Raw genomic sequence first — 26,388 nt, 5'->3', positions numbered from 1 at the left:
CTGGGGGATGGAGGAGAGAATGGGCTTGAGAAATGCAATCTATCAGCAATGTTGATTGGGCCTGAGGTTGCTAGCAAGCTGCTTTTCACAAGCATTATTTGTAAAAAAATAAAAAAAAGCATGTACTACATGTTAGCTCATATCATCTAGTGGGCAGAGTGTTAGACTAATCTTGAGGTGCATGGGAGTAGTAGGGTAGCACTGCACCTGTCAAGATGCTTCCCCCATCCTCCCCTGCACCCCATCCCATGTTGACCCCCACCCCAAACTTGTTCCCCACCCCCACCCCACCCCTTTGACCCCCACCCCAATTCCAGGTGGAAGGTCCACCTAAAGACCCATCCTCCTGGGCAGGGCGGGGGCCTGTGGCTCATAGGTGGGAGTGTGTGTGTGGCTGAAATGGTTTGTGAGACCAGAGGAAGAGGTGGGATGCTCTGCTCTGACATAAGCAGTCATTGGGGCTTGCTGGGGCAAGTCCTAGGGAATGTGCGGGCCGGCTGGAAAGCTTTGGCACGGCTGGACACACTATGACAGAAGATAGGCGTTCCTTTCAGCCTGCAGAACAAGGGGAGCCTAACCTTACCCCCAAGCTCAAAGTGAAAAGGTGCTTGCAACCCTGAAGATGTGATGGACCTATAGGTTTTTCCAGCCCCCTTTGCCCATTACACCCCCTATCAAGAATGGGGACACTGACTGACTCCCCTGACACTATAAGAAGAAAGTCCCTGTCTGCAAACAACATATATGTGTTTACAGCAGAGCCAAATCCACACCCCAAAACCACAGCCAAGCCAGCCTGGTATGCCTGATGAGGACACCCTGGGGTGATCTGATATCAAGTATGATTGTGGATATGACATAAAACCACATTTTCAGAAGTCATTTGAAGGAACTCTCAAATCTATAGAGGATGTGGATGTCCCTGCCCTTGTGAAACCAGCCCGCAGTAGTCCTGAGAAAATGGAACAAGGAACCACAGACACCTCAACGTCTACGATCCCTGAGGATCTGACAGTGGAAGAGTCTTCAGATGATGGCTATGAGAGTAGTGCAGTGGATGAAAGCTGACTGGTAACAGCATCTTGTAAAGCTATAGTTTTGGGGTATATTTGGGGTGGCGCAGCCTAAAAAAATCCTTACTAAAATGTTGCTTAATCCTCACCCCACGGGAGAATGCTCAGGATGATGATGATGAGAAACCACCCTGCAGGAATATACAGACTATAAATGTTTCATGCACTTCATGTATTTTGGCCAATCCCAAGGATTAGGCTGATGTTTCCCTGCTCCTGACCCATTAATGAAGATGATTTATTGTGCCATGCTGTGTTCATATTTGTGTTAACTGCTAGAATGGCTACACGGGGAAATTCTGCATGATATATATTATACACCAGAGGTTGTTGGTAGTTTTGGGGGTATGAGCCCTCTATTTAAGGAGGCCAAAAAGCAGATCAAGGTGGTGGGGTGGGGAGAAGTTCTGGGGGGGTCAATTTTAGGGGGTCAAGTTCAAGAGTGGTGGTGAGGGGTAATAAAATATTTTGACAAGTGCTATGCTACCCTACTACTGTTGCCATACATGACCATTAGAGCCAATACTTGGACAGAAATTGTGCTAAGTTTAGCAGGGCTGTTTCCTATAAACCTATAAATGGGCAATCATGTGTAAATAGATAGCAATCAGATTTCACCTAAAGGGAACTTCAAGGCAAAGTGGGGAATGCTGCTATAGCAAAAATGTAATTAGGAATTTTGGAGGAGGGAGTTAAAACCAATCCTTCTTACCTCTCCCCCTCCCATCCAAAATTATAACGTAAAACATACAAAAGCCGGACATTTAAAAGGTTTTTATCTTTGCCTGCCGGATGGAGGACATTAGGCTAAAAAGGAGGACATGTCCTCTTTTGCTGGACCTCTGACAACCCTAAGCCAGCACAGCCTCCATGCTGCCTGGGGTCTTTTGAGTACTGCAGTCCAAGACAGTAATGTTCCCAGGTTCTGGATAACACAGGACTAAAAGTGGATATTCTCTGAAGAACCATGTGTTCTCACTCTTTCAGTGAGAATCAGACTACGGATAGGCCACCAGGACAGCAGAATCCCACTCCATGAGATTTCAGGACCAAACCCAGAGACCAGGAGGTGGGCTTTTTGGTATTGTGCTGCAGAGTTGGGGCAGGCAAAAGTTGGGAGTGGTGCCGAGCTGCTGCTGATTGTGGCAACAGCACAGAGAGGTCTGGGTAAACAGCCTCAGAACCAGAGAGAGACCAAGTAATTAGGTGATATGGCAAACCACAGCCAGCAAGGAGAGGAATCAGCAGCTAAGCAGGTCACAATGTTTGCCAAACAGCTGTAGTGCTTGCAACCATTCCTACTAGAATTGGCATTCCAAGGAAACATGACACAGGTAGATTTATCCGTACAAGTGTTGCTAGGACTTGAGGAAAGCTCCCCACCAGCCCATGGTGGTTTTTCTCCTCCAGGCCTTGTGCCACTTCTGCAAGAAGATTGTGCTAAGTTGTGAGGCTGACTGCTCGCCTTGCTGCAAATGGGACACTGCTTTTTCAGTAATACATAAGCAGCTACCCCAGCTTTCATAGATGACAAGCTTCTTTGTCAGCTGCAAGGAACATAATCTTACTGGTTCAAGTATATATAGACACATTATAAATAGGTAGTCAGGGATGGGATCAGAGCAAAACTGGGTTCACCACATACTGGCAATTATATGTAATTAACACTGCCTACTAACACAATTACTGGTAAAACAAACATCCTGACAATACGTAAGGTACTCAACATGTGTCGTGCTATAAGGTTCTCTTATCAAATACAAACATCTGTTCCACAGTTTATTAATGTGGTTTATCTTTGACATTGTAATTAGTCTTGTTTACAAATGCCTGTCTGTGTTGTAGCATTGTGCCAAAACCAAAGAATCCTATTGTCCTTTGAACACTTTAATACTGACCATACTTAAAACTACTGAGATAATCAGGCTTCTTTAAGACTCAATGTGTTTGGAAAAAAACCCATGTACTCTAGAATCTATCTCAGACTTTTACTATTAAACAGAGGGTGAGAGCAATCGCTGATATGGAAGCCTTGATCTGATTTTTATTTTTATTTTTTTTGTCAGGATGCCTAACAGCCACTGCAGCATTCCCTCCCTTAAACAAGCCCTTTATCCACATGGCCCCCTCCTTCTAAATTTGATATGGAAAATATAATAATTAGTAGCCAGAGGATGATTTCCCCATCAGAAGATTTTCAGCATCCAAGAGGAAATATACCACAACACTAGGTATCACTTGCAGTCTGGCTTCAGTTGCCTTTTAAAAATCTGTGCTACTTAAATTTACTTTCTAGCTTCACTGGTATAGCGGCTGTTTCTCCCTGCCTGTGCTCCAGGCCAAGTCTGGCATCTGTGAACTTTGAATAAGGTAAAGAGTTGATTCTCAACTAGGGTGCAGTTACCTTAGCTGCAGGGAGTGAACTAGTGTGGGCTGCTTTGGAATGGTTGGGCTTGTTCAGAACGATGTACAGTAATCAGGCCTGACCATTCCAAAGCCAATATCATGAAGTGGCTTAATATGCAAGCCACTTCCAGATATTGGCAAATTAATCACTTCCTCTGGTTGGCAGAGGGCAGGAGAAGTGAAAAATGATTCCTCCCCCCCCACCCCCATTTTGGACTCTTGCCGATGACCTATGTTAGACATTTAAAATGTTTTCCTTGCCTTGGTAGGTTTCTTGACTGCTGAGGTAAAGAAATTATTTCTTTTTCTAAATGTTGCCATTAATTTGCCAACAACCAGATGTGTCTCGCTTGTTACAGAAGACAATAGAATGCTGAGGAACTTTGAAAGTTCACTTTTGTAACATTTTAATGATCCTAATTAAAGGCATTACCTAACCCTGTTTTTTTGTTTTTACTTAGGGATGACATAGCTACTTTGGTTTCTATTTTCTGAACTCCAGACACTCAGCTATGCTGCGGGAAGCTTTAAAAGCAAATACAGGCTACAAATTAGGAAACAGGCAGACAAACAGCATGAAAGGTACTCAAAGGCTGCTGTAATACAGTGTGGGCCATGCAGGATGGTTGTGTTTAGGCATAAACCATATAGACAGCTAACCCTTTCAACAGCAGCAGAAGGAGACATAAGGAGCGGTCACTCAACCAGGAAACCTCTGTGATTAAACCAGTTGCAGATTTTCATCACAGGACTATGAGAAAGGGGTATGAAAAGGACTGGTTATCTTGTGGAAACAAGTCAAGCATTCCACTCTCTCATGTTTTGTCAGGATTATGGTTTAAAATGCATTGGAACTCTGCAAGGCCACAGGGGTCAGGCTGATCTTTAATAGAATCCAGCAGATCAGGGGGAGAACCAAGACAGGTACTGGAGCCTCCTGGCTTCCTAGCCTCTAAAAGTAGTTGCCTCACAAAATATAGTTTGCTGCCAGAACTGTAAAATACTAGCACATTAGATAAATGATGCCACTGTCATATAGGTAAGGTAAAAGTTCCCCTTGACATTTTAGTCAGTCGTGGTCGACTCTAGGGGGCGGTGCTCATCCCCATTTCCAAGCCGTAGAGCCAGCGTTTGTCCGGAGACAGTTTCCATTGTCACGCGGCCAGCGTGGCTATACACGAAACGCTGTTTACCTTCCCACCGAGGTGGTACCTATTTATCTACGCGCATTTACATGCTTTCGAACTGCTAGGCTGGCGAGGAGCTGGGACAAAGCGACGGGAGCTCACTCCGTTGCGTGGATTCGATCTTACGACTGCTGGTCTTCTGACCCTGCAGCACACAAAGGCTTCTGCAGTTTAGCCCACAGTGCCACCACGTCCGACTTATAGATTATCATCTTAAACTGGCTATCTAGGATAAATGTCACACCTAGTTTCTTTTAGAAGCTGATTTTCAAGAGGTAACATCTATACTCCTTTCCTTGCCCCACTTTTCTGTTGCCTCCACATTCCCTCAGAGTTCTTCAAAATCTATGTTGTACAAATGCTATAGAATTAAGGAGAAAAGCACATCCAGTCTTTTGCCTCCCTCTTCCATGGCATCCATGTTCTTGCAAAACATTCTGAACATCTATTTATACCTAATTACAGGCTATCCCAGCCTGAGGGATAACCAGTGGTGGGATTCAAATAAATTAACAACAGGTTCTATGTCCTAATGACCATTTTAACTATACCAAAAGATATACCAAAAGGTAGTTTAATAATTCACGCATTAAATATTGCAATAAGAACAGTAAAAAAAGTACAGACAGATTATGTTTAAAGGTAGATTTCTAATATTAAATACCTGACAAACAGTTATTGAAGATATTTCCATATTGCTGTTTGATAAGTCACTGGAAAATCCACTGTCCTCAGTTATATAATGGGTTTTCAAGGCATGTTTTAAAATGTAATAAAAGTGTTTTAAATATAAAATAATAAGCCACGTGAACCACCTAGATACATAGATATAACAGGGTTAACAGTTTTTAACACACATTTTATCTTGTATACTGTAATGTTTTTTGTCAATTAATAAGTGCCCTGAACCTAGCAGACATTGAAGGATAGGAGTATCTCCAAAATTGGTCATCTGTGCTAACAATTAGGACAACTCCAATTACTCCAGCTACCCATTTTATGGATTAGGGAGATTAAGATTCTAACCTATATACACTAATACTTTAACAACAAAGTCCCATTCTACCCCAGTTCCAGCCAGTGCTAAAGTGCCTTTTTCTAGTTGCTGCTGAGACTTGGGTAGAAGGCACCAATGAAGTCCTCATTAATCTTGTGGAAGAAAGGAACTTCCTGCCTGAAAGAGAAAATGATCAGGGACAAGTGATTCTGAGGCAACAGGCAGGAGTTAAAAGTTTCTGATGTTGTCACAATAAAAATATTCTGAACGTACACCTCAGAACTGTTTCCCTATCATAGAAGCAGTTTAGGATTCAAGGAGAAATTATGCAGCAATATTGGGCCATTTCCTGTCTTTTACAGAAACACAATATCCTACATTCATAAAACAGGTTTTTTAAAGAATTGAATCTATGTAAATGGAACTGAAGGGAACCAAAGTGACTCCATGATGGATTATGTATGTGCAAACAGGACTGGGCGGGGGTGGTTGAGCAACTGCCAACTCATGATCAGGAGACTGTAAGAATGTGATAGACAGAAGGGAGGGGCCAGGAGAATGGGCTGTACAAGGGGGGATGATATAACTGTTTAAGGGTATAAAAGGGGGGATTACTTGTTTGCAAGCACTGCAGTTTTGGAAGAGACTGTCTGCCTGTTACTTTGCTCAGCTGGTTAAAGAAACATTTTCCACATCTCCCAAGTCAATCTCTTATTGATCCTTAGGGACTGGTTTGTTAAAGACAGGTCTGAGGAACAGGCCTCTACAGAACATTCCAGGCTTATGAGTTAAGAACCTTCATAAAGCCACAAAATATGTTTTCTAGTTTCCATGTTGTTCCATTGTTCCAGGTCCAAACAAGCTTGATAAACTTATTTTCTGTCTCATTTTCCACACAGCTCATATTTCTTGCCCCCACTGAGAACCTGGCCTGTATATAAGCCACATTTTTGCCATACGTCACCTGCACAGTTCCTTTTGTGAGCCCTTTGTTTTGAATACTGTACTTGAGTCCCTTCAAATAGGACATGAGTAACGTTACTGAGGGTGCCAAGCTAAGAGGAGAGCACCAAGCTGAGCTATAAGTACCAAGCTGAACTGAAAGAAGGTGGCAAGCTGATATGAGAGGAGGTTCCAGGATTTGCTGAGGAGGGGTGCAAGGGTGAACTGAGAAGCTGTAGGATTTTTTAAAAAAATGTATTATCTGCAGTGGGTTACCAAAAGGTCTGAACTGCAACAAAGCTGGAACAAATGCTATTTCTATGTTGCATAGTACACTACCATTGCTCACAAAGTGGGATTTTTGTTTGGCTTAGCTTGAGTTATTTAGTTCAGTGGCTGAAACACCATGAGTTTCATCAGTATCATTCTCAATGGATAATTGCCTGCATCACAAGACGGTGGCTTCACTGGATTCCTTGAAGTGGAGCAAGAACACAGTGTAAGCAGAGAAACAAGTAAGAGCCCTTGTGAACAGACATTGCTGTGGGGAAAGCCTGGGAGTAACAGGGCTTGTTACACTGCAGTGTCTTGCAATCCTGCACTATTATTATTATGACCATAGGTCAGACATGTTGAATATACAAGACTGAAATGCAATAACAAAGCATAAAATATTTACAATCCAAACAGAGTAGACTGAAATTCAGTTTCCAATTAAGTGAGTTCCTAATCTAATTGGTCCAGCAATTTAGTCATCTGCTTTCTTATTATATAAGCCACTGCACAGAATTTTCCACCCTTGACTGTTGTTTCACTTGAAGGATCAGAAGAGAGAAAAGAGATGTAAAGTATATTGTGTCTAACTAGATAATGTTTTAAAATTGGGGAAATAAATTGATTGGTTGTATCCATATAAAATGCGCAATAAAACAAGACGTGTTTCACAGTTTTCACTATATCAAATTGACAAGGGCAAAAACATTGGTTGTAAGGGGTACATGAGTATCTACTCTCTAAAATGGCAGAACACTGAAACAAGCCACGATAAAAGCTGTCTGATATCTAGCAAGTTTTACATTTTAAAAATAATTTGCCGGGATAAATATCTTGCTGTGATTCCTAGCAATTGAATAATATGGCACCCTTGCTCTGTCAAGTTGGAGGTCTATATACCTTGTAGTTTGTTTTTAGATTTCATAAATCTCAAATAAAACAGGGCTGGAAGGGTAACCCAGAGGATATCAATTTTCACTTCACTGCTCTTGCCCAGTGTGAGGGATGACTATTAAAATCAGAGATGCTAAACTGATAGGATTAAGTTTTAACTTCAGCCAAAGATTATTTGAAGCCAAGCATTTCCATCAAGCGGGACCATTCTAGCTTCTATTCTGAGTAGGGCATTAGGGATACGGCATGGTACACCTAATACCGTTCTCAAGAATTTGGACTGCACAGTCTCAAGGGGGCAGAAGTCCTTATTTATACGTAGGCCTGAACCATACAGAAGTTGGCTGAAAACTTTTTCTTGCAAGACTGTTAGTACAAATGATATGTAGGAGCCCCCTTTTGAGAAGAAGAATCTCATGATGGCAGTAATAATTATTTGAGCATTCTCAGTGACAAGGGTGAAATAGGCTTTCCACAGCCCAGTTATCTGAAAAACTACACTACCTATTTGAGTCCCTTCAAATAGGACCTGAGTAATGTTACTGAGGGTGCCAAGCTAAGAGGAGAGCACCAAGATGAGCTATGAGAAGTACCAAGCTGAACTGAAAGAGGTGGCAAGCTGATATGAGAGGATGTTCCAAGATTTGCTGAGGAGGGAGGGGTGCAAGGGTGAATATTTATAGGCTTTCACCATTCACCAGCCAATTTAGACTAGTCTAGTTTTGCCCAGGTTGACAGAACATTACTCTCTGACTGGCTCTACAGACAGGACTTCTAACAATAACCCTTCGGATTTCAGGATGAATTGAAATAAGAATGATTCCATTGAAGGCCTAGCTGAGTTGGGGGGTGATATTAGATTTAGAAGGGGAGCCAGTAGGGCTTGGTGTTTCTGACACTAGTGCTTTATTATGTATTGCAGAGTCAGGCACATCTGCAGTAGCTTGAGTGAGATCACAGTGCTGAATTAATTCATCAGAGTAATTTGCTGCTGTAGAAGAATACTGTACAGACCATGAGGCATTTTCCAAAGTATCAACAATTGTTGGAGTATAAGTACAATATTAGTCAAGGTGCACCTTTCAGAGTCCAAAATTGTAAAGGTAGCCAGAGACTGAGCAGGAAGGTTTATTAAAATGCAATTTTCAGTCAAGACTGGAGAGATGTGTTGCTCTCCTGAGGTAATGTTGTAATTTGTCTTCATTGCAGTATGATGTGGAGGTAGTGTCTGCTCTTTAATCAGTGTTGATTTGGTTATGTTTTCCTTTGAAGGAAGGGGGTGAAAAGTCATAGCCACAGAGCATAGGTTTTCCATAGAGTTCTGGAGGTCTTCCAATGTAGAGCTCCAGACCCTCCTGGAGGAAACTGATGCCCTTGATCCATTCCAGTCAGGCTTCAGGCTGCGCCATGGTACGGAAACAGCATTGGTCACCCTGCAGGATGACTTCTTGAGGGAGGCCGACAGGAGCAATATGTCCTCGTTGGTCCTCCTCAGTATCTCAGTGGTCTTTGATACCATCAACCACAGTATACTCCTGGGGCGGCTCTCTGAGTTGGGAATCGGTGGCCTCGCTTTGGTGTGGCTCTGTTCCTTTTTGGAGGACCATCCACAGAGAGTGCAGCTTGGCGAGATGACTTCTACCCTGTGGATCCTCAATTGTGGGGTCCCACAGGGGTTGATCATCTCGCCAATGCTATTTAATATCTATATGAGGCCGCTGGGTGAGGTCATCTGGAGTTGTGGGGTCTGGTGTCATCAGTATGCTGATGACACCCAGCTCTACTTCTCATTTTTTCCAACTGCAGTGGATGTTTTTCCGACCCTTGAACACTGCTTGGGGACCGTTCTGGAGTGGATGAGGGCAAATGGACTGAGGTTGAATCTGGACAAGACAGAAATCTGTGCGCAGGTGGTCCTGGTGTCAGTGGGTTGGGAAACTCCCTCTCCTTTGGGGGAGTGACTCTTCCCATGAAGAGTGAGGTTCACAGCTTGGACATCTGCCTGGACCCAGATCTCACTATGAAAACCCAGGTGGCAACTGTGGTCCGGGCAGCCCATTTCCATCTTCGGAGGATTGCCCAGCTGCATCCCTATCTAGATGTGGGGGCACTCACGACGCTGATTCATGCACTTGTAATCTCAAGAATAGACTACTGCAATGCTCTCTATATGGGGCTACCCTTGAGATTGATGCCGATACTTCAACTGGTCCAAAATTAAGCTGTCAGATTAATAACTGGGGTGAAGAAATTCCAGCACATCTTCCCCACTCTGGCCACCCTTCATTGGCTACTGGTTTGTTTCCACATCAACTTCAAAGTTATGATGATAACATTCAAAGCCCTAAATGGTTTAGTGCCTCGGTACCTATCAGAATGCCTGCTCCAAGCCAGATTTGTCTGTAATACCTGTTCCTCACAGGCAGGACATTTGAGGACCTTGACCCCGAAGGCAGTCTGGAGGGAAAGAACAAGAAACTGGGCTTTCTCAGTGGTTGCCCCCTGCCAATGGACCAACCTGCCCATTGAGATCCGCCTGGCACCCTAGCTGGATGGGTTTAAACAAGCATTGAAGACTTGGCTCTTCTGTCAGGCTTTCCCAGAGCATTAAGATCTCGGCCTCCCTTTTACCATCCTTTTTGTCATCCTCTCCATCACCTTTTTTTCCACCTTTATTGCCGTCTGTTTTAATTTACCCTATTTGGCTTGCATTAATGAATTTATTTTTATTGTGTATTAATATTGTTGTTTATACTGCTGTTAGTTGCCCAGAGTGGCCTGGTTGCCAGACAGTGCGGGGTACAAATTCAATAAATAAATAAATAAAAATGTGTGTTTTATCTCCTATGAGATTTTCTTCGAAGAGGTTACCAGAATGATTTGAGTCTGGTGCTCCTAGAACTTTGACTAAGGTAGGAGTTCAACTTGTTTGTCACACCATATGACAGGGTGGAATTAGTAAGTGAACGAAGCAGGAGGTTCAAGGGTATAATCAGAAAACATTCTAGTTGCTGATACTCCAGCTTCCTCATATTCAGTAACATCAGGGGAATGGTTAGGTGGCCAAAAGACAGAAAAATTCTCATTCTTGATTATGAATTATTCAATTTCACAACATTATCAAGGCCAATGGTATTTATACTGAACCATAATAGCTGGCTTAATAAGTAGCTGGTGGTTTTCTTATTTATCCATCGTCTAGAGCTGATTCAATTTTCAGCTATATGTAGCATGATTTGATTAGTTCTTAATTTGCCTGCTGATTATTCCAGGTTTCCCTTTCCCTTCCAGTTACTTCTTTCCCCCAGCTAAGAAGCATGTGGCATTGAAGCATTCTGATTTGAGGTTGCTACATTATTCTTAACGTGGCCTTTTTGGTCAGACAGAAAAGACAAGAGAGCTTGAACCCTTCTTGTTAAAAGCATCAAATGCTTGTCTCAGTGCCTCTGTTTCAGTGGTGATGAGGTTAAGCTGTTGAAAGATGTTCCTAACTGTGTTTGCAGTAAGAAAAGAGTGGTTTCATGGGAGCTCCAAGAGAAGATCTTTATTGATGTTCAAATTACCCTCTGCGTTTTGGAAGAGCTTCCCTGCAGAGTTTTGACAGACCAGGTTAGTGTTTGAAGGTTCCAGTTCCCATGGGGCTTCATCAGGAGGAGAAAAGGAATGGTTTATAGTTGCAGGGATCTCTAGATCTAAATGGAGAGTCTTGTTTATATTTGAAGATATTAATTCAGAAGAGTCACGCACCCGATCTTTTGTAGACATCAGATCATTGATCCATAGCTGTTTTGCAGCTTTAGCTGGAGACGGTGGGCTTGAACGTGTTCTTGCTTTCTTCCCTGCCACTCCATGTCTACAGATTGGAGTTGGCTTCAGACTATAAACTACTTCCAGCTTCTACTCGTCATTGTTTAGGTAAAAGCCAGGAGTATACCCAAACAGGCTGTGGCAGATCTCAATTAAAAAGCAATGAATAGTTTGTTGCAAATATTTAGAGTAAACTATAGATAAATAAAATAAAATAGGAGTAGCTAGATTAAACTAAAGTAAACCTAGACAGCTCCAGCAGCAATTAAGATCAAAATAAAATAACTTTTAAAAAAGAATAAAAATGGAGACAGTAGAGTGTCTAAATGAGATTGATCCACCACCGACATCTTGCCAAGGTTTCCCCACACTAGCCATAAAATTTGGTTACAGTGCAGAGCTGCAGGATAGTGGTGGACTGGGGCAATTGGTCCTTGGCTCTTGCCCTGCCTCATTGCCCACTGGCTTTCTTGTTTTTTGTTTAAAGTTTTCGTAAAAAAGAGGAAACTGTATGTTAGTATCTAGAGATGATGAAAATAGTCGGCTGGATAGCTTTAGTGTTCAGTTCAGTTCAGTTTATGCATAGCACATAGGCTTCTGCCGAATACACAATATAAAATTGTTGGGGTTTTTCTCGCAGAATTACGTTTTTCAGCAGTTTCAGCAGAGTATATGGCGGTCTAGGCAGTCCAGCAATAAACACACGCAGTCCGGCAGCATTTCGTGCAGCAAAAGTGTATTTACAGCAGCAGCATGGCAGGCATATGTGATCTCCAACCAAGTGAAGATAATACTGACTGTACAAGTCTACATATATACATTTCCACAACCAATCACAATACAGATTACCTCATAGCATTACATCAGCTCTAGGTTGCATCAGCCTGGGTTACATTATCCTTGCTGAGTCACTGTGACTCATTCTCAGCACACCTGACAGACATGGTTGCTCATTACAGCATTGATGCTGGTCAGGCCTATAATTTATACTTGACAAAAATCAACACAGTACAATACAGTAGAAAAGAAATTAAATTAAACTTCTAACTTAGTGAGTTAGGGGTCTGGTTGTGGAGCTAGTGGCTGGGAGTTTGATTCCCCACTGGGAATTCCAGAAGAAACAGCCTGTGTGGCCTTAGGCAAGCTGCACAGTCCCAGGACAGTCCCCATAAGAAGGGAATGGTAAATCACTACTGTAAATCTCTTTACCAAGAATACCCTGAAAAGAGTCATTATAAATCAGAATTGACTTGATTGTACACAATGATTATTAATGATGCTGAACTCTAAGAGATAATTTTGAAGTATCACAATGAAATACATATTTAGATACTAATTGGGCCGCGATTGTTTAATCACTGGTGCGCATTCAGTCAATAACAGGTAATTTAATTTTTTTTTACAGTGTTCAAAGTTAAGCTGGCTGTAACTATCCTTGGGAAGGGATTGCTTATTAGCTAGGCCTGCAATGCAAACTGTAAGGGAGCCTAAATCCATCACAGTGAGTAATAATCTTGATGTTTGGGCAGCAGTACTGATAAGACTGGTTGGACAAGATTAGGATGGCCCAGGCTGAGTAGCCCTGGTTACAGAGTTTGTCATAAACAAGGAAGGAATAGGAAAGCCTTTAAGGAGTGATTCTGTGAGAGAGCAGGTGGTTTGCTCTTGTCTCAAAAATAACTCAAGACATACTGGGAAAGGGTTTAAAGCACCACCTATTTTTTCCAGGCAAGGTAACACTGGATTGTAATCTTCTGTGGTGCTTACCACAGAGAAATTCATGGGCTGGTGTGAGGCTAGTCTTTTGGATGCTTAGTAGAGGCCAGCAGCAGGCAATGATTAGAAGTCCCGTGAGACTGAACATCGGGAAGTAGAAAGAAGCTCTGTCAGAAGCTGTTTGGAATTTGTGGGTGCTACTAAGGACAAGCTCAACTTAATCCACATTACCCCATCTCCATTTTTTCTAAAGCACATCTATAATGGCAGGGCAAGGAGTCACAGGCAAGATTTATCACATGCTGTCCTAAAATGACTAAACTGAATCTATAGTGTTCTGGACATGATGAGATGACAAGGTGCATAGGAAAAAATAATAATGCTAGGAGAATTGGAAGGCAATAGGAAAAGAGGAAGGCCTAATGTGAGAAGGACTGACTCAGTAATGGAACCATGTTGCCACAGGAGCAATTTTTATCCTTGTATCTGTGATGGCTTTAAAGCCATCTCCTCCCACTCACTACTACTATCAGAGCTCAATGGTTCAGCAAGAACTCGTCTGCATATGTGTCATGCTTAATTCTCTTCTAATCCATGCATGCTGTACTTGCAAGAAATTACCAGTGGTGCCTTGCTTAGCGATTGCCTCGCTTAACGATGTATCCGCTTAGCGATGAGGTTTTTGGAGCGATTTTGTGCTCCGTTTAGCAATGTTCCCTATGGGGAAAATTCGCATAGCGATGTTTGGGACCTTGCCTCGCTTAGCGATGAGTTTTAGGTCCCCTGTTTCGCTTAGCGATGTTCCATTTTCACTATTTTTAAAGTGTCTTAAAATGTTCAAAAACGGTTTTAAATGCTTGGAATCGTTAGTGCACCTTCTAAAACCTTTGAAAACTTAATTTGGCTTTGTTCTGAGACTTTGTTAATTTTTGGTGAATTTTTTTCTCCCCCATTGGAAAGCATTGAACTGTCGGTTTGACAGCTGTCAAACCTGCAGTTCAATGCTTTCCAACGGGGGGGGGGGGAATTCACCAAAAATTAACAAAGACGCAGAACAAAGCCAAATTAAGTTTGCAAAGGTTTTAGAAGGTGCACCAACGATCCCAAGCATTTAAAACCGTTTTTGAACCTTTTAAGACACACTTTAAATTGCAAAAACGGACATCGCAAAACCATTGGAATGCATTGAATAGGCTTCAATGCATTCCAATGGGGGAAACATTGTATTGCTTAGCGATGTTTCCTATGGGGATTTTCGCTTAAGGACGGTAATCCATTCCCATTGGAACGGATTAACTGGTTTTCAATGCATTCCTATGGGAAATGGTGTTTCGTTTAGCGATGTTTTCCCATAGCGATGTTTTTTTGGGAACCAATTAACATTGTTAAGCGAGGCACCACTTTACAAGGACTGCCTTCTGAAAGTAAGAGCTATGCTCCAGTTGCCATTTGCAAATATTCCCCTTTTGGGCAAAGTACTCAAGGAGCTGATGATAATTCAACTCCAAGTGATCTTGGAGGTTACCATCATAGCTTAACTGGACTAATTTTGCAGGTTAGCATTAAGAGACATACCTTCAGGAGTTCTGGAAGGTATTATTGAAGGACCTGCTCATGCCTATGGCATTTAAGCTGTGCTGTCCCAGAAGATTCAAGCTTAACTCCCGCACTCCATATTGTGAAGCCAGTTGGGAAGATAATCCAAGAGTTTAAAGTGTCATCAGTATGCTGATGCTACTCAGATCTCCCTCCCCCACCGCCTCAGGTGAGCCTACGCAGTTGCTGAGTTATTACCTGGAGGTGGAGATATTCTGGATAAGGACTGATGCACTTTAATGGAAGCCTGACAAGACAGAGGTGCTGTAAGTACATTTTTTTTCAGGTCTGGGAAATCAGTGTTCAACCTTTGCTAACGGCATTGCGCTCCCTACGATGGACAGCTATGCAGTTTGGGTAGGTTTTACCTTCAGATTGATTTAATGGCACAAGGCATAATTAAGCTCATGTTTCTGGAGATCCAGCTGAAGTGGTTATCTGTGTATCTATCTCAGTAGACAAAGAATACTGTTCATGTTATGACTGCTGTCACAATAGTGAGATAAACCATGTGCTCGTTCTGAGCAGATAGGCGGGGTATAAATTAAATAAATAAATAAAAATAAACCATTGAGCACTCATTCCTTAAACTGGCACATAAGCTCAGTGAAATCTGAGACAGAGATCTTAAGGCTTTTCCAGAAAAGACATTTGTACATCTATTTTTCCACTTCCTTTTCTGTTGTTTGTTAATAGAAATTTATAGGATTTATTGTGAGTTGCATCCTGACAGTGGATGGTCCAACACTGAAAGGTTTCCATTTTATTGCTTTACTTGTCCTGTGTTTGTGTAACACCCTCTGGTAGCTACATATTTAATAAATATTGCAAACACAAACTTTGCCCCAAAAAACCCCCACATTTTATTGACAAAATAATAATGATATAAACATAGCACAAAACTGGATTCTACAGTTTGTTTACTGGTTGCAACCTCTGGTTGAACACATACTAACAGGCCCTGCTGAAAAGATCAAAATTTGGTTGTTACAATCTGCTGGCTTAGTTCTAACTCTTTGAGGACTAAACACCTCATTGCTTTTGAATTTATTGCAGGAGTTACCATATTGAGAGGACCTACCAATCAGAACCCTGGGAAAAGGTGGAGGCTATAAAATGAACAGGGGAAACATTTTGGACATTAAAAAGTGCTACTACAATTAATGTAGAACTCAGAAAATACAACAGTACAAATGTTCCCTCTAGAAAAGCCCTCAGTCAGGGCACAAATGCCTCTTTAAAGTATGACAACTGTTTTCTCTCTATGCATGTGTGTCTGTTCTATGCTGTCAAGTTGGAACTGACTGATAGAAACCCTAATAGGGCTTTCACTTAAGTGAGATATTTAAGGAATGGCTTTACCAGTTGCACTCCCTCAGTCAGTTTCCATGGCCAAGTGGAGATTCAAACTCTGTTCTCCAGAATCCTAGTCCATTATGCTGTCCACTACACCACACTGGGAATCCTGTCTTTCATAGGCTTTATAAACTCCTGTTTGTCATAGCTGGTGAAGGAGAGGAACAGGTGGGAAGAGTAGCAGCTTTCTTGCACTTCATCTGTGGGAGGCTTAAATTGCACCTGTGGGCTTAAGTGACTCGTAACTAACAGCACATTAACCTAGAAATGTCCGCACACAAATTGTAGCTTTCATAATTAGGCAAAAATACCTGTGACACTATTGTCTGTATTAGTGTTGTGAGGTTAGCAGCTTCCCATTTCCTGACATGTGAAGGTCAAATCTAAAGTCAGCAAGACAGGGCCTTATGTCACAGAATATGGCTCCTTCCGTAACAACAGCGACATTGTGTGTATGTATGTGAGCATGTTTTTGCTTAGGAAATAAGACAACTACTGTCGTGACAACGGAGCTCCATTCTTTGTGTTCCTCCAAATGGTGCAATGGGCCCACATGCATCCTCTCTCCGGCTCCTTTCCCAGTCCTCCTCCCTTGCTCCTGGCCTTTTGGTGCACCAATGATGTGCAAGTGTTGAACACACCATCAGCAACTCTGCACTGAGTAAGACAGGGCTGCAGCTGGGAATGAGTAGAGATGGGTGCCTAGAATTTAACACTACGTCATACACACAAGTCAATCTATTTCCTCTTCCAGGGGTGTTTGTCCCAAAATTTGTCTCCCTGTTTGGAGACTTGAAGAAGCATAGCAGTTCCCTGAGGCTCCAGCTGGCAGCCTGAGGCCTGGCATTCCTCATCTGTTTCCATTAAGAGAAAGAAAACTTGATAGGAAATAATAATTTGTGGGAGATCTTTACCAGTAAGTGTTGTAAACAGCTGTGTACCTATAAGATAAACATTTTGAATCTGACATTTTGCTAGCTCAGCCACACAAATCTGTGCCAACAATATCTTTCTGCTTCTCAGTTGTGTTGCATAAGCTGATGATCAATGTTCAAAAGTGCCAATTATAATTATGGAACAGTTATTATTGCTAGCAAACTGCCAGGCATTGCGTTGGAAGAAGAAGAAGAAGGGCTTATTATATATTGTAGCTATCCTATGGAGTGTGATTGCTAAATACCTAAAGCAGTCAGGGAAATACAGTACATAGTTCCTCATGTGTCACTGCAAGCCTGAATAAACATCCGTAGGGATATGGGCCACCTATAGATTTTTGTCATACAACAATATGTGCTTAATAGTTAATACTCAATACAGATGCAAGAAGCTAGTATTCTGATTTTTGGGAGATAAGGCAAATGGTTTATGCACGTGGCAAGCACAACCAGCTGAACAAACCACAAACTTTCTTGCCATATTTTCTGTGCCATGACATCCAAATCTAAAACTAATCAGGTAGCATATACTAGCATGTCCTGCCTTACCTCTGACAAGTTATAAATCTACAGAATTTTGGCCTTTTGCTGTATGCAAATGCAGGCATTTTCAGCTAAAAAAACCAGAACACTCATTTGCCAATGATAGAACAATGAAGTGGCTACAAATTATTTAAATTCATATGCAGTTTAGTCTTCCCTTTCTTTTAGAAAGAGTTGTACTGTTACCTAAAAATACATGATATTCATGATACAAAGGCACCTGGTTGAATACAGACAACTAACCTCCCAAGAAGCAAGATCTTTTATCATAGATTTGCTCAGTGACCTGTATTAATCAAAGTACAGTGTGTTCCCTCCTGCCATGTACTGTAATAATGTGAGAGGCATATTTCATTGCAAAACAACTTCTACTTTAATCATTGCATTCATCCCTACTTCTGCTAAATACAGCCTTTATCCTATGAAACTGAAAAGGATGAAATACAGGCAAGCAAAAATGATAAAAGATATGACGGTGGAAAATGAGCCCCTCAGGTCGGAAGGTGTCCAATGTGCTACTGAGGAAGAGCAGAGGACAAGTACAAGTAGCTCTGGAGCTAATGAAGTGGTTGGGCCAAAGCTAAAAGGATGCTCAGCTGTGGACATGCCTGGAAGTGAAAGGAAAGTCCGATGCTGCAAAGAAGAATACTGCATAGGAACCTGGAATGTAAGATCTATGAACCTTGGTAAACTGGATGTGGTCAAACAGGAGATGGAGAGAATAAACACTGACATCCTGGATGCCAGTGAACTAAAATGGACGGGAATGGGCGAATTCAATTCAGACAATTATCATACATACTATTGTGGGCAAGAATCCCGCAGAAGAAATGGAATAGCCCTCATAGTCAACAAAAGAGTGGGAAAAACTTTACTGGGATACAATCTCAAAAATGACAGAATGGTTTCAATACAAATCCAAGGCAGACCTTTCAACATCATGGTAATTCAAGTTTATGCACCAACCACCAATGCTGAAGAGGCTAAAACTGACCAATGGTGGCACTGCAGGTTAAACTGCAGAAGTCTCTGTGCTGCAAGGTTGGAAGACCAGCAATCGTAAGATCGAATCCACACAATGGATTGAGCTCCCATCACTTGTCCCAGCTCCTGCCAGTCTAGCAGTTTGAAAGCATGCAAATGCAAGTAGATAAATAGGTACCACCATGGTGGGAAGGTAATGGCATTCCGTGTCTAGCTGTGCTGGCCACGTGACCACAGAAACTGCCCACGGACAAACACTGGCTCTACGGCTTGGAAATGGGGATAAGCACCGCCCCCTTGAGTCGGACACGACTGGACTAAATGTCAAGTGAAAGAGGAGAGTGCAAAAAATGATCTGAAGCTCAACATAAAAAAAGAACTAAGATCGTGGCCACAGGCCCCATCACCTCCTGGCAAATAGAAGGGGAAGATATGGAGGCAGTGACAGATTTTACTTTCCTGGGCTCCATTATTACTGCAGATGGTGACAGCAGCCATGAAAATAAAAGACCCCTGCTTTTTGGGAGGAAAGTGATGACAAACCTAGACAAAATCTTAGAAAGCAGAGACATCACCTTGCCGACAAAGGTCCACATAGTCAAGCTATGGTTTTTCCAGTAACGATGTATGGAAGTGAGAGGTGGACCATAAAGAAGGCTGACCACCAAAGAATTTATGCTTTTGAATTGTGGTGCTGGAGGAGACTCTTGAGAGTCCCCTGGACTGCAAGGAGAACAAACCTATCCATTCTAAAGGAAATCAAGCCTGAGTGCTCAGTGGAAGGACAGATCCTGAAGGTGAGGCTGCAATACTTTGGCCATCTCATGAGAAGAGAAGACTCCCTGGAAAAGACCCTGATGCTGGGAAAGTGTGAAGGAAAGAGGAGAAGGGGATGACAGAGGACGAGATGGTTGGACAGTGTCACCGAAGCTACCAACATGAATTTGACCCAACTCTGGGAGGCAGTGGAAGACTTGAGGGCCTGGTGTGCTCTGGTCCATGGGGTCATGAAGAGTCGGACCCGACTTAACGACTAAACAAGAACAATAAGCGTAAAAGGTTTTAAACCAACCGATACTATATAGACGGGCTGCAACCGCTTTTTCAAAAACCCAAACCTAACATTAATAGGTAAAGAGACTCTATACTGAACACTACACAGAGGCTTCTCATCTGAGCCTGGAAACGGAATGTTGACTCCCTCGCTGACATCCACGTGGGAATCAGTTATAATAGGGGAGGTAAGGAGATGAGATTATAAGGGAGGGGTAGGAGAAAAATCAAGGGAAACCACATATGCCTGCTCCTTCTGGAATCCTGATCCGTCCCCCCTCCCTCCTCTGGGGGAAAATAAGCACTCTTAGTCGGGAGTGACGAAATGACTTCCACGCCCAGCAGCGGGGGACGGGGAGGGGGCTCTGAAAGCGTTCCATGACCCACATCTTTTAGAAAGGCCAAAACAGGACACGCATCCCCGCCCGGCGTCAATTTCTTCTCCCCCTCTTCCTATCCCGCGGCGATGCCCCCGCCTGACCTCGCCTTCATTTTTGCATATCTCCGCCTGATTGGCTGAACGACGCCGTGCCGCAACCTCGTGATGTGGGGGGGAAAGGGGCGGAGCCGCGGGCAATCAGCTGTGTCGTCGGCTTGCGCTGCGGGCCCGGCTTTTTTTTATTATGAACCCAACCGCCACGAAGGGAAGTCGCTCTTGTTAACTAACGGGGGTCTCCTCGCGAGAAGTCTCGCCGGTCTGCCTCGGCTCCGTCGCGCCGCCGGCCGCCTCTTTCCTGCTCCTCCTCGCCGATCCTTTCCTTTCTTGGCGACCGGCGCGGCGTAGGAGGAGGAGCGGGATGGTGGGCGACGAGGGCGGCGGCCGGAGCGTGTCGTTCGCCGGCTGCGGGTTCCTGGGGGTCTACCACATCGGCGCGGCCACTTGCCTCCAGGAGCGGGCGCCGCACCTCATCCGCAACGCCCGTCAGATTTACGGGGCTTCGGCGGGGGCTCTGACCGGCGCGGTCCTCGTCGGAGGCGGCTCTCTGGGTGCGTGCGGGGTCTCCTCGGGAGGAAGGAGGGAGGGCAGAGCAGGGAAAGGGGATGCTGGCGCCGGCACGCGTGCGGTTGTGCGGGTGAGGGGCCGAAGGAGAGTGATGCTTTCTGTAAGGGCTGCGGAGTTTGGGTCGGTTAATTGGCCAGGTTTGTTTTTTTATTATTATTATTACTTAGATTCGTTTTGGTCAGATAACCCCCCCCTCCTCCATTCGCGTGGCAGGAAACTCTTCTTAATTTTTTTTAAAATCACTAAGTTTGCAGGTGAGAAATACCTTTTAAGAGCCATTCCTGATTTTTTTTTTCGCACCCTGAAAAGAATACCTGTGCAGAGGAGGTGACTTCTGTTAAATATAAAAAAAGGCCTTTCTTTTGTTCAGCAGGGTTCTTTTATTCATTTGAAAAAAAATATGCAACTGCTGGTCCATTAAAGCACGTGTTCAATGTTTTCAAATTAAGTCTAGGCTCTTATGCAGGTGAACAAGAGCCGCTGAACTCCTTGAAATGTAAACAAGTCCGGGCATCATGAGTTACTTGACCGAGCAGACTTTGTCTAAAAGGGCGGGATAGAAATCAAATCAATCAATCAATATTACTTAAATGAAAGATCAGCCCCCCCCCATCACTGAAGATTATGTTTCCTTTGTTTTGGGGGAAACCACCCTGTTTTGGTATACAATTTGAGAATGTTCATTGTTTTGGGAGCTTTCCTCTTAGGCTGGCTATGCAATATTCTATTTAAAATGTAGTATTTCTGAGAATGATATTGTGGCAGGTTTATCTAGCTAATATTTTCATATGTCCTGTTTAGCATGGGATGAAAGTCAGGAATCTTGGAGAGTTACCTTCTGGCATTTTTTGATCATATTGTTAGTCAGTAGCAATTGAATTATAAAATAGGTATGGGTTCATCAGTGTGTTTGTCAATGTCACTTACTCATGTGTTTCTTTTGCATTTTTTAAATTGTCTCACAGTCAGTATTCAGTAGATGAATGTCCTTTCTTACTAGAATTCCCACCAGATAAAAGCTGAATCTGTTGAATTTCTGTCTGTCTTTGCAATTGTTAAAAGAAATTGGAGCTATTGTGTGAGAAGGAAGCACCTTTGTCATAAATGTTAGGCTATTCTGAGTGAATTGTTAATTAAAGTTAAGTAAATATCTGTGCTGTATTTAGCAGAGATATTTAATTAACTTTTGCTGCAAAACCACTTTAATGAAGAACCACTCTAGCTTTTGCTGTCATGTAACAAACAGTACATGAGGCTTTTCCACCTGGGAACAAGTGAAGAGGAAATTCTGTCTTTTTTGCTTGGTATGTCGAAACTCAAAGACACTGCTGGGGAACCAATATCATTGGTTACTCTAATATGAAATGATGTTAGAAGATAACAGGGCTGTAAGGAGAGGATCAGAAGTCATGGAATGTTGCTTGTCAAGAGGCTGGGCTCAGATCTCTGTTTTCAGTGCCAGGATTCAGCTGAGTAAAAATGAAGGCAAGAGTGGCTTTAACTGCATGCCTGGTACATCTCTAAGAGTCCTTGGATTTCTGGGACTGATACAACTAGAGGTGGTGGTTACGGTTTGGCTTGAATCCTGACACCTCTCAGTTTAGCACTTGTGGTGGGAAAAGTGTGCCATTCTGTCTTACATTAATGAAATTATTGCAGTGTAGGAGGTAGAACAAGGCAGTGGTGGTGGACTTCTGCAGTGGCAGAGGTGCAGAACCCTTCTCCAAAAAAAGAGAGAACTTCAAAAAGACACATTCAGTAACCCAACAGGTTGACCCAGTAAGAGTGAACAACTGCGTTTATTTATCTCTTTTATTTTTATTGTGGTGTTGGAAGTTATATCACATACTAACAATTCACAGTGATCTTTACAAAATCCTTGTGGTGGCATAATGCATGTGGAAGATTATGGTTACTAGCTTTAAATCTTCATCATTTAGACTCTGTGTTACTCTAGCTCTTTAATACTGTTGCAGCTATTCACTGACTGTAATGCAATTATATGCTGGAGAGTACAGTATTATGACTAAGTGTTGAGATACCATACATGGCAGCTCATCAGAAGGGAAAGCATAACTTGTAAACATAGGTTAGGAAATAGAGAGGAAGGAGTGGAGTGATAAAAATGTTGCAAGATGGAGATCAGGAAGTTTTAAGTCCATAAAGGTGAGGTGCCTCAGGGTAAGAATGATGGCTCTACAGAGTGAATGAGAGATTGAGAAGTGGTATACAGTACATTGTTTAGGGTGCTATTACAGTGTTCTTTTGTGCAGTTGATAGTATTGTAACAACCTCTCCATTTCCCAGGGAAGTCTGGTGGTAATGCCACAAAATAAATTAGAGCCTGGATGAGTGAGTGCAGAGACACACTGTGTCTTTCTATAGTGTCTCCCTCCCTCTCCCTCCCCACCCTCTCTCTGCAAATATGTAGTGTGAGATAGTGGAGGCAAATGCACTCCCACTACCAGATAGGACACCGGCACATTTTGCATCAAGTGCCTAGGAAAGACTTTTTGCATCCAGCGTTTGGAAACAAGTATTTATAACAACTAGTTAATTGTAATTAATTCTTTTTTCCAATAACAGAGTTATAACTGAGTTGTACTACAATTGTAATTTGTGCTTTTAACAATAACAAATCAGTTGCACGTATAGCTGTGGGAGTGTGGCATCTCTAAATGGTGAAGAAGGAATATCACATGTTTCAAATGCGGGCTCATACTGCTGCCTTGTGTGCTCTGGTGTGTGTTGAGGAGATGATGTGAGTGTGTTTTATTTACAGGCTAGTAGTTTGTAGCACCGGGAGATTGTTTTAAAGATTGTTTACTATTCTAGTTATTTGGAGAAGCAGGCAACTATAGAATTCTAAAGATTTTCAGCAATGCTTTTGTTAGTCTCAACCAGAGTAGACCCACTGAACTTGGTAAGGCAGCATTTATGTAAGTTTTATTAATTTATTGGCCATAATTCTGCTACTTACATACGCTACTGCTAGCGTAATGGCATACATCACAGCAGTGAACTTAGTGCCACTAGTTAAGGAGTCACCACTTTTCATTATCACATGCCATGTCAGACAAATGGTGTATAAGGACAACAAGCAGCAGCTGTTTAACTAGAGGCAGTTTTTCTGTGGTTTATGTTGTTGCACTTATGCTAGAATATATAAACAAGAGGATTCTGGCCAATAGGTCTGGTAATATTGGGACCGATAAGTGATTTAAGGCCTGTAATTAGAATTAAGAGCTAGGAACTACAATTTTGGGGTGGGTGGGTTATTGATGTTAAAAGCTCGGATGGATATGGCTTCAAAGGTGTAGTCCAGTCCAGCTAGTGCCAACAAACTTCCTTCTTTCTTTAATCTACATTCACTGCCTTATTTTTTCTTGCACAGAGCCATTGTGTATGGCAGTCTCAGGGCTGAACTTTTTTCCCTTATCCAATGGGAGATAGTGTCTTCAAGGTTCTGGGAAGCCCACACTCCAACAGATACAGGAAACAAGAATTTTCTGGTAAAAATGCCTCACCGCCTTTTCCTCTAAAGTCCTTCAGTCACCATTTGTTCTGACTATAGTCCAAATGTACATATACAAGGCTATGATAGTTAATGGGATTTTTAAAAACAGGGTCCTTAAGTGTGTCATGTACCTTTTTAATGTACATTGGTACATACTGCTTTGAGACTCCTATTATATGTCTTGCAGTGATTCTTCATTATATCCTCGGAAAAGTCATAACACCATTTTTAGGGAATTCGTATGTGAGATTGCACGTTGCACATTGAATAGTGTGTGAAAATCTTAAGTACTTTAGAGGCTTAAATTCTTATCCATTGAAATGTTGCCTTCACTTTTTAATTAGTGTACGAATTAAATGAAAGAATATCCTTTCCCTATGACTGCTAAATATTGCATATTGCATTTTACGGTACTGCATATTGGAAAACACACCTGGATCTGATTTTCACACTTGTAGTGAAAATATTTAAATTTAGACATATACTTTCTAATAGATTTTTGATTCATTCTAATATTTCTATCTCAGTAAGAGAATGTGCAACTTCAAACTGATCTTTCCTCCAGCTGTCAAGAAACTGTGTGTGTAAATGCTGTTGTACTACATTTTTATTTCCTTTTGCCAAATAATGATTTATTACATGTATTTCTCCCTTTTCCATCAGCGAGCCCATGGTGGCATGCATGACACTCTTCCTCCCCACTTCATTCTCATAATTCTGCAAGGAAACTCAGGCTGAGACAGTGTCACTAGCCCAAGGTCACCCAGTTCAATTCATTCTCCAATTGTGATTTGAACCCAGGTCCTAATTTAACATCCTATCCACTGCACCAAAAATTGTAATGGACTTCCACATTAAGCCAGAGTTCTCATTACAAGTTAGGTAAAAACTGGCCAGCAGAAAGAAGAAAGATTGGACAGTAGCATCACTGTTGCCCATGATATATAGAAAATAATTTGGTGGTGCATAGTTACATCTTTCTAAAGAAAATTCCCTTTGTTGACAGCAAAAAGTTAAACAGTTAAAATAAAAGCTCAGTTATACACACCATAGATAGGTGCTTTCAATATTAAAAAGCCCACTGAAATTTGGGGAGAATGTCAATTAGATTGAAACAGCAGTACGTAGTTTTGTCTAATTTTTTTATCATGGGCTAATCTATTGATCAGTATTGTTCCCCCCAAACTGCATCTTCCCTTGTCCCACGAGAAAGCAGCAGGCTGGAATTACTTCAGTGCAAAACATGGCCCAGAGGGAAAGGATTAATCACTCTGTTGCCACTGTTCTGATGAAATATATAGCTTTTTACTACTACATTTTGGTAATTAAAAAAATTAAAACATTATCAGTTACTGTGTACTTTGTTTTTTAAATGGATTATTAAAATTTGCATATGAAGACATTCCTTTCCAAAATATTTATTTTGGTTGTTCTAATTGGGTGGCTGCCCAGGTGTCGCATGACTACAACAGGTCAGCCCTTTGCAGCAGAGGTAATGGAGATGATGAACCGGGCCACAGTTGTCATCCATTTCTAAACTACAGTATATGGTATATGTAAATTCTGTATAAATTCACATTATAATCCTTGGTCCAAGATAAGTAAATATTATGATTGTAACAAATCCTGGATATACGTAAATATTAATGTATACAAAACACATGTATACAGACCATAAAAAGATCATTTCGAAAAATCAAAGAATCCCAGAGTATACACTTAATACTACCAGCTGCGCAGTTCCAGGATGCCCCAGAAGAAGGATGGTAAACCATTTTTGAGTATTCTTCACCTAGAAAACCTTGAAAGGGGTTGCCATAAGTCAGGATTGACTCCTTCTGGAATGTTGACTCTGACTTCCTGTAACAAAGGACAAAGGTTGTGACAGGAATGAAAAGTAGTTCTAATAAACTGGTGGTGGTAGAAGCTGCTGTTCTGTGATTGGGTGAAAAAAATAAGCTGAGGTTCTGCTGACACGATTAGCTATCAATCCCCATGGAAAAGGTTACTACAGGGCATTAGCCTTTACCATTTCCTGGGAAGCTCTTAGAGCAGGAGTAAGTGAGCCTTCAATGTCAACAAAATGAAATTCTTGTCTATAAGACA

General features: G+C 42.1%; 1 protein-coding gene across 2 annotated transcripts in view; it reads left to right on the top strand.

Annotated features, from left to right (window-relative positions):
• LOC110076625 (1-acylglycerol-3-phosphate O-acyltransferase Pnpla3) overlaps window positions 1–26,388 on the top strand; it is a 59,621-nt gene that overhangs the window by 8,904 nt on the left and 24,329 nt on the right. The window contains exon 1 of one of the 2 annotated variants that reach the window (XM_020788906.3): window positions 20,331–20,749. The exons of the other annotated variant lie outside the window; for it this stretch is intronic. Coding sequence (XP_020644565.3) covers window positions 20,560–20,749 — 190 coding nt within the window. The 5' untranslated portion in view covers window positions 20,331–20,559. Of the gene's footprint in view, window positions 1–20,330; window positions 20,750–26,388 lie in introns of those variants that run through there. 2 annotated transcript variants of the gene reach the window in all.

The sequence above is a fragment of the Pogona vitticeps genome, chromosome 5, assembly GCF_051106095.1.
Source record: "Pogona vitticeps strain Pit_001003342236 chromosome 5, PviZW2.1, whole genome shotgun sequence".
Lineage (NCBI taxonomy): Eukaryota > Metazoa > Chordata > Lepidosauria > Squamata > Agamidae > Pogona > Pogona vitticeps.
This window is presented reverse-complemented; position numbering and strand designations above follow the sequence as displayed.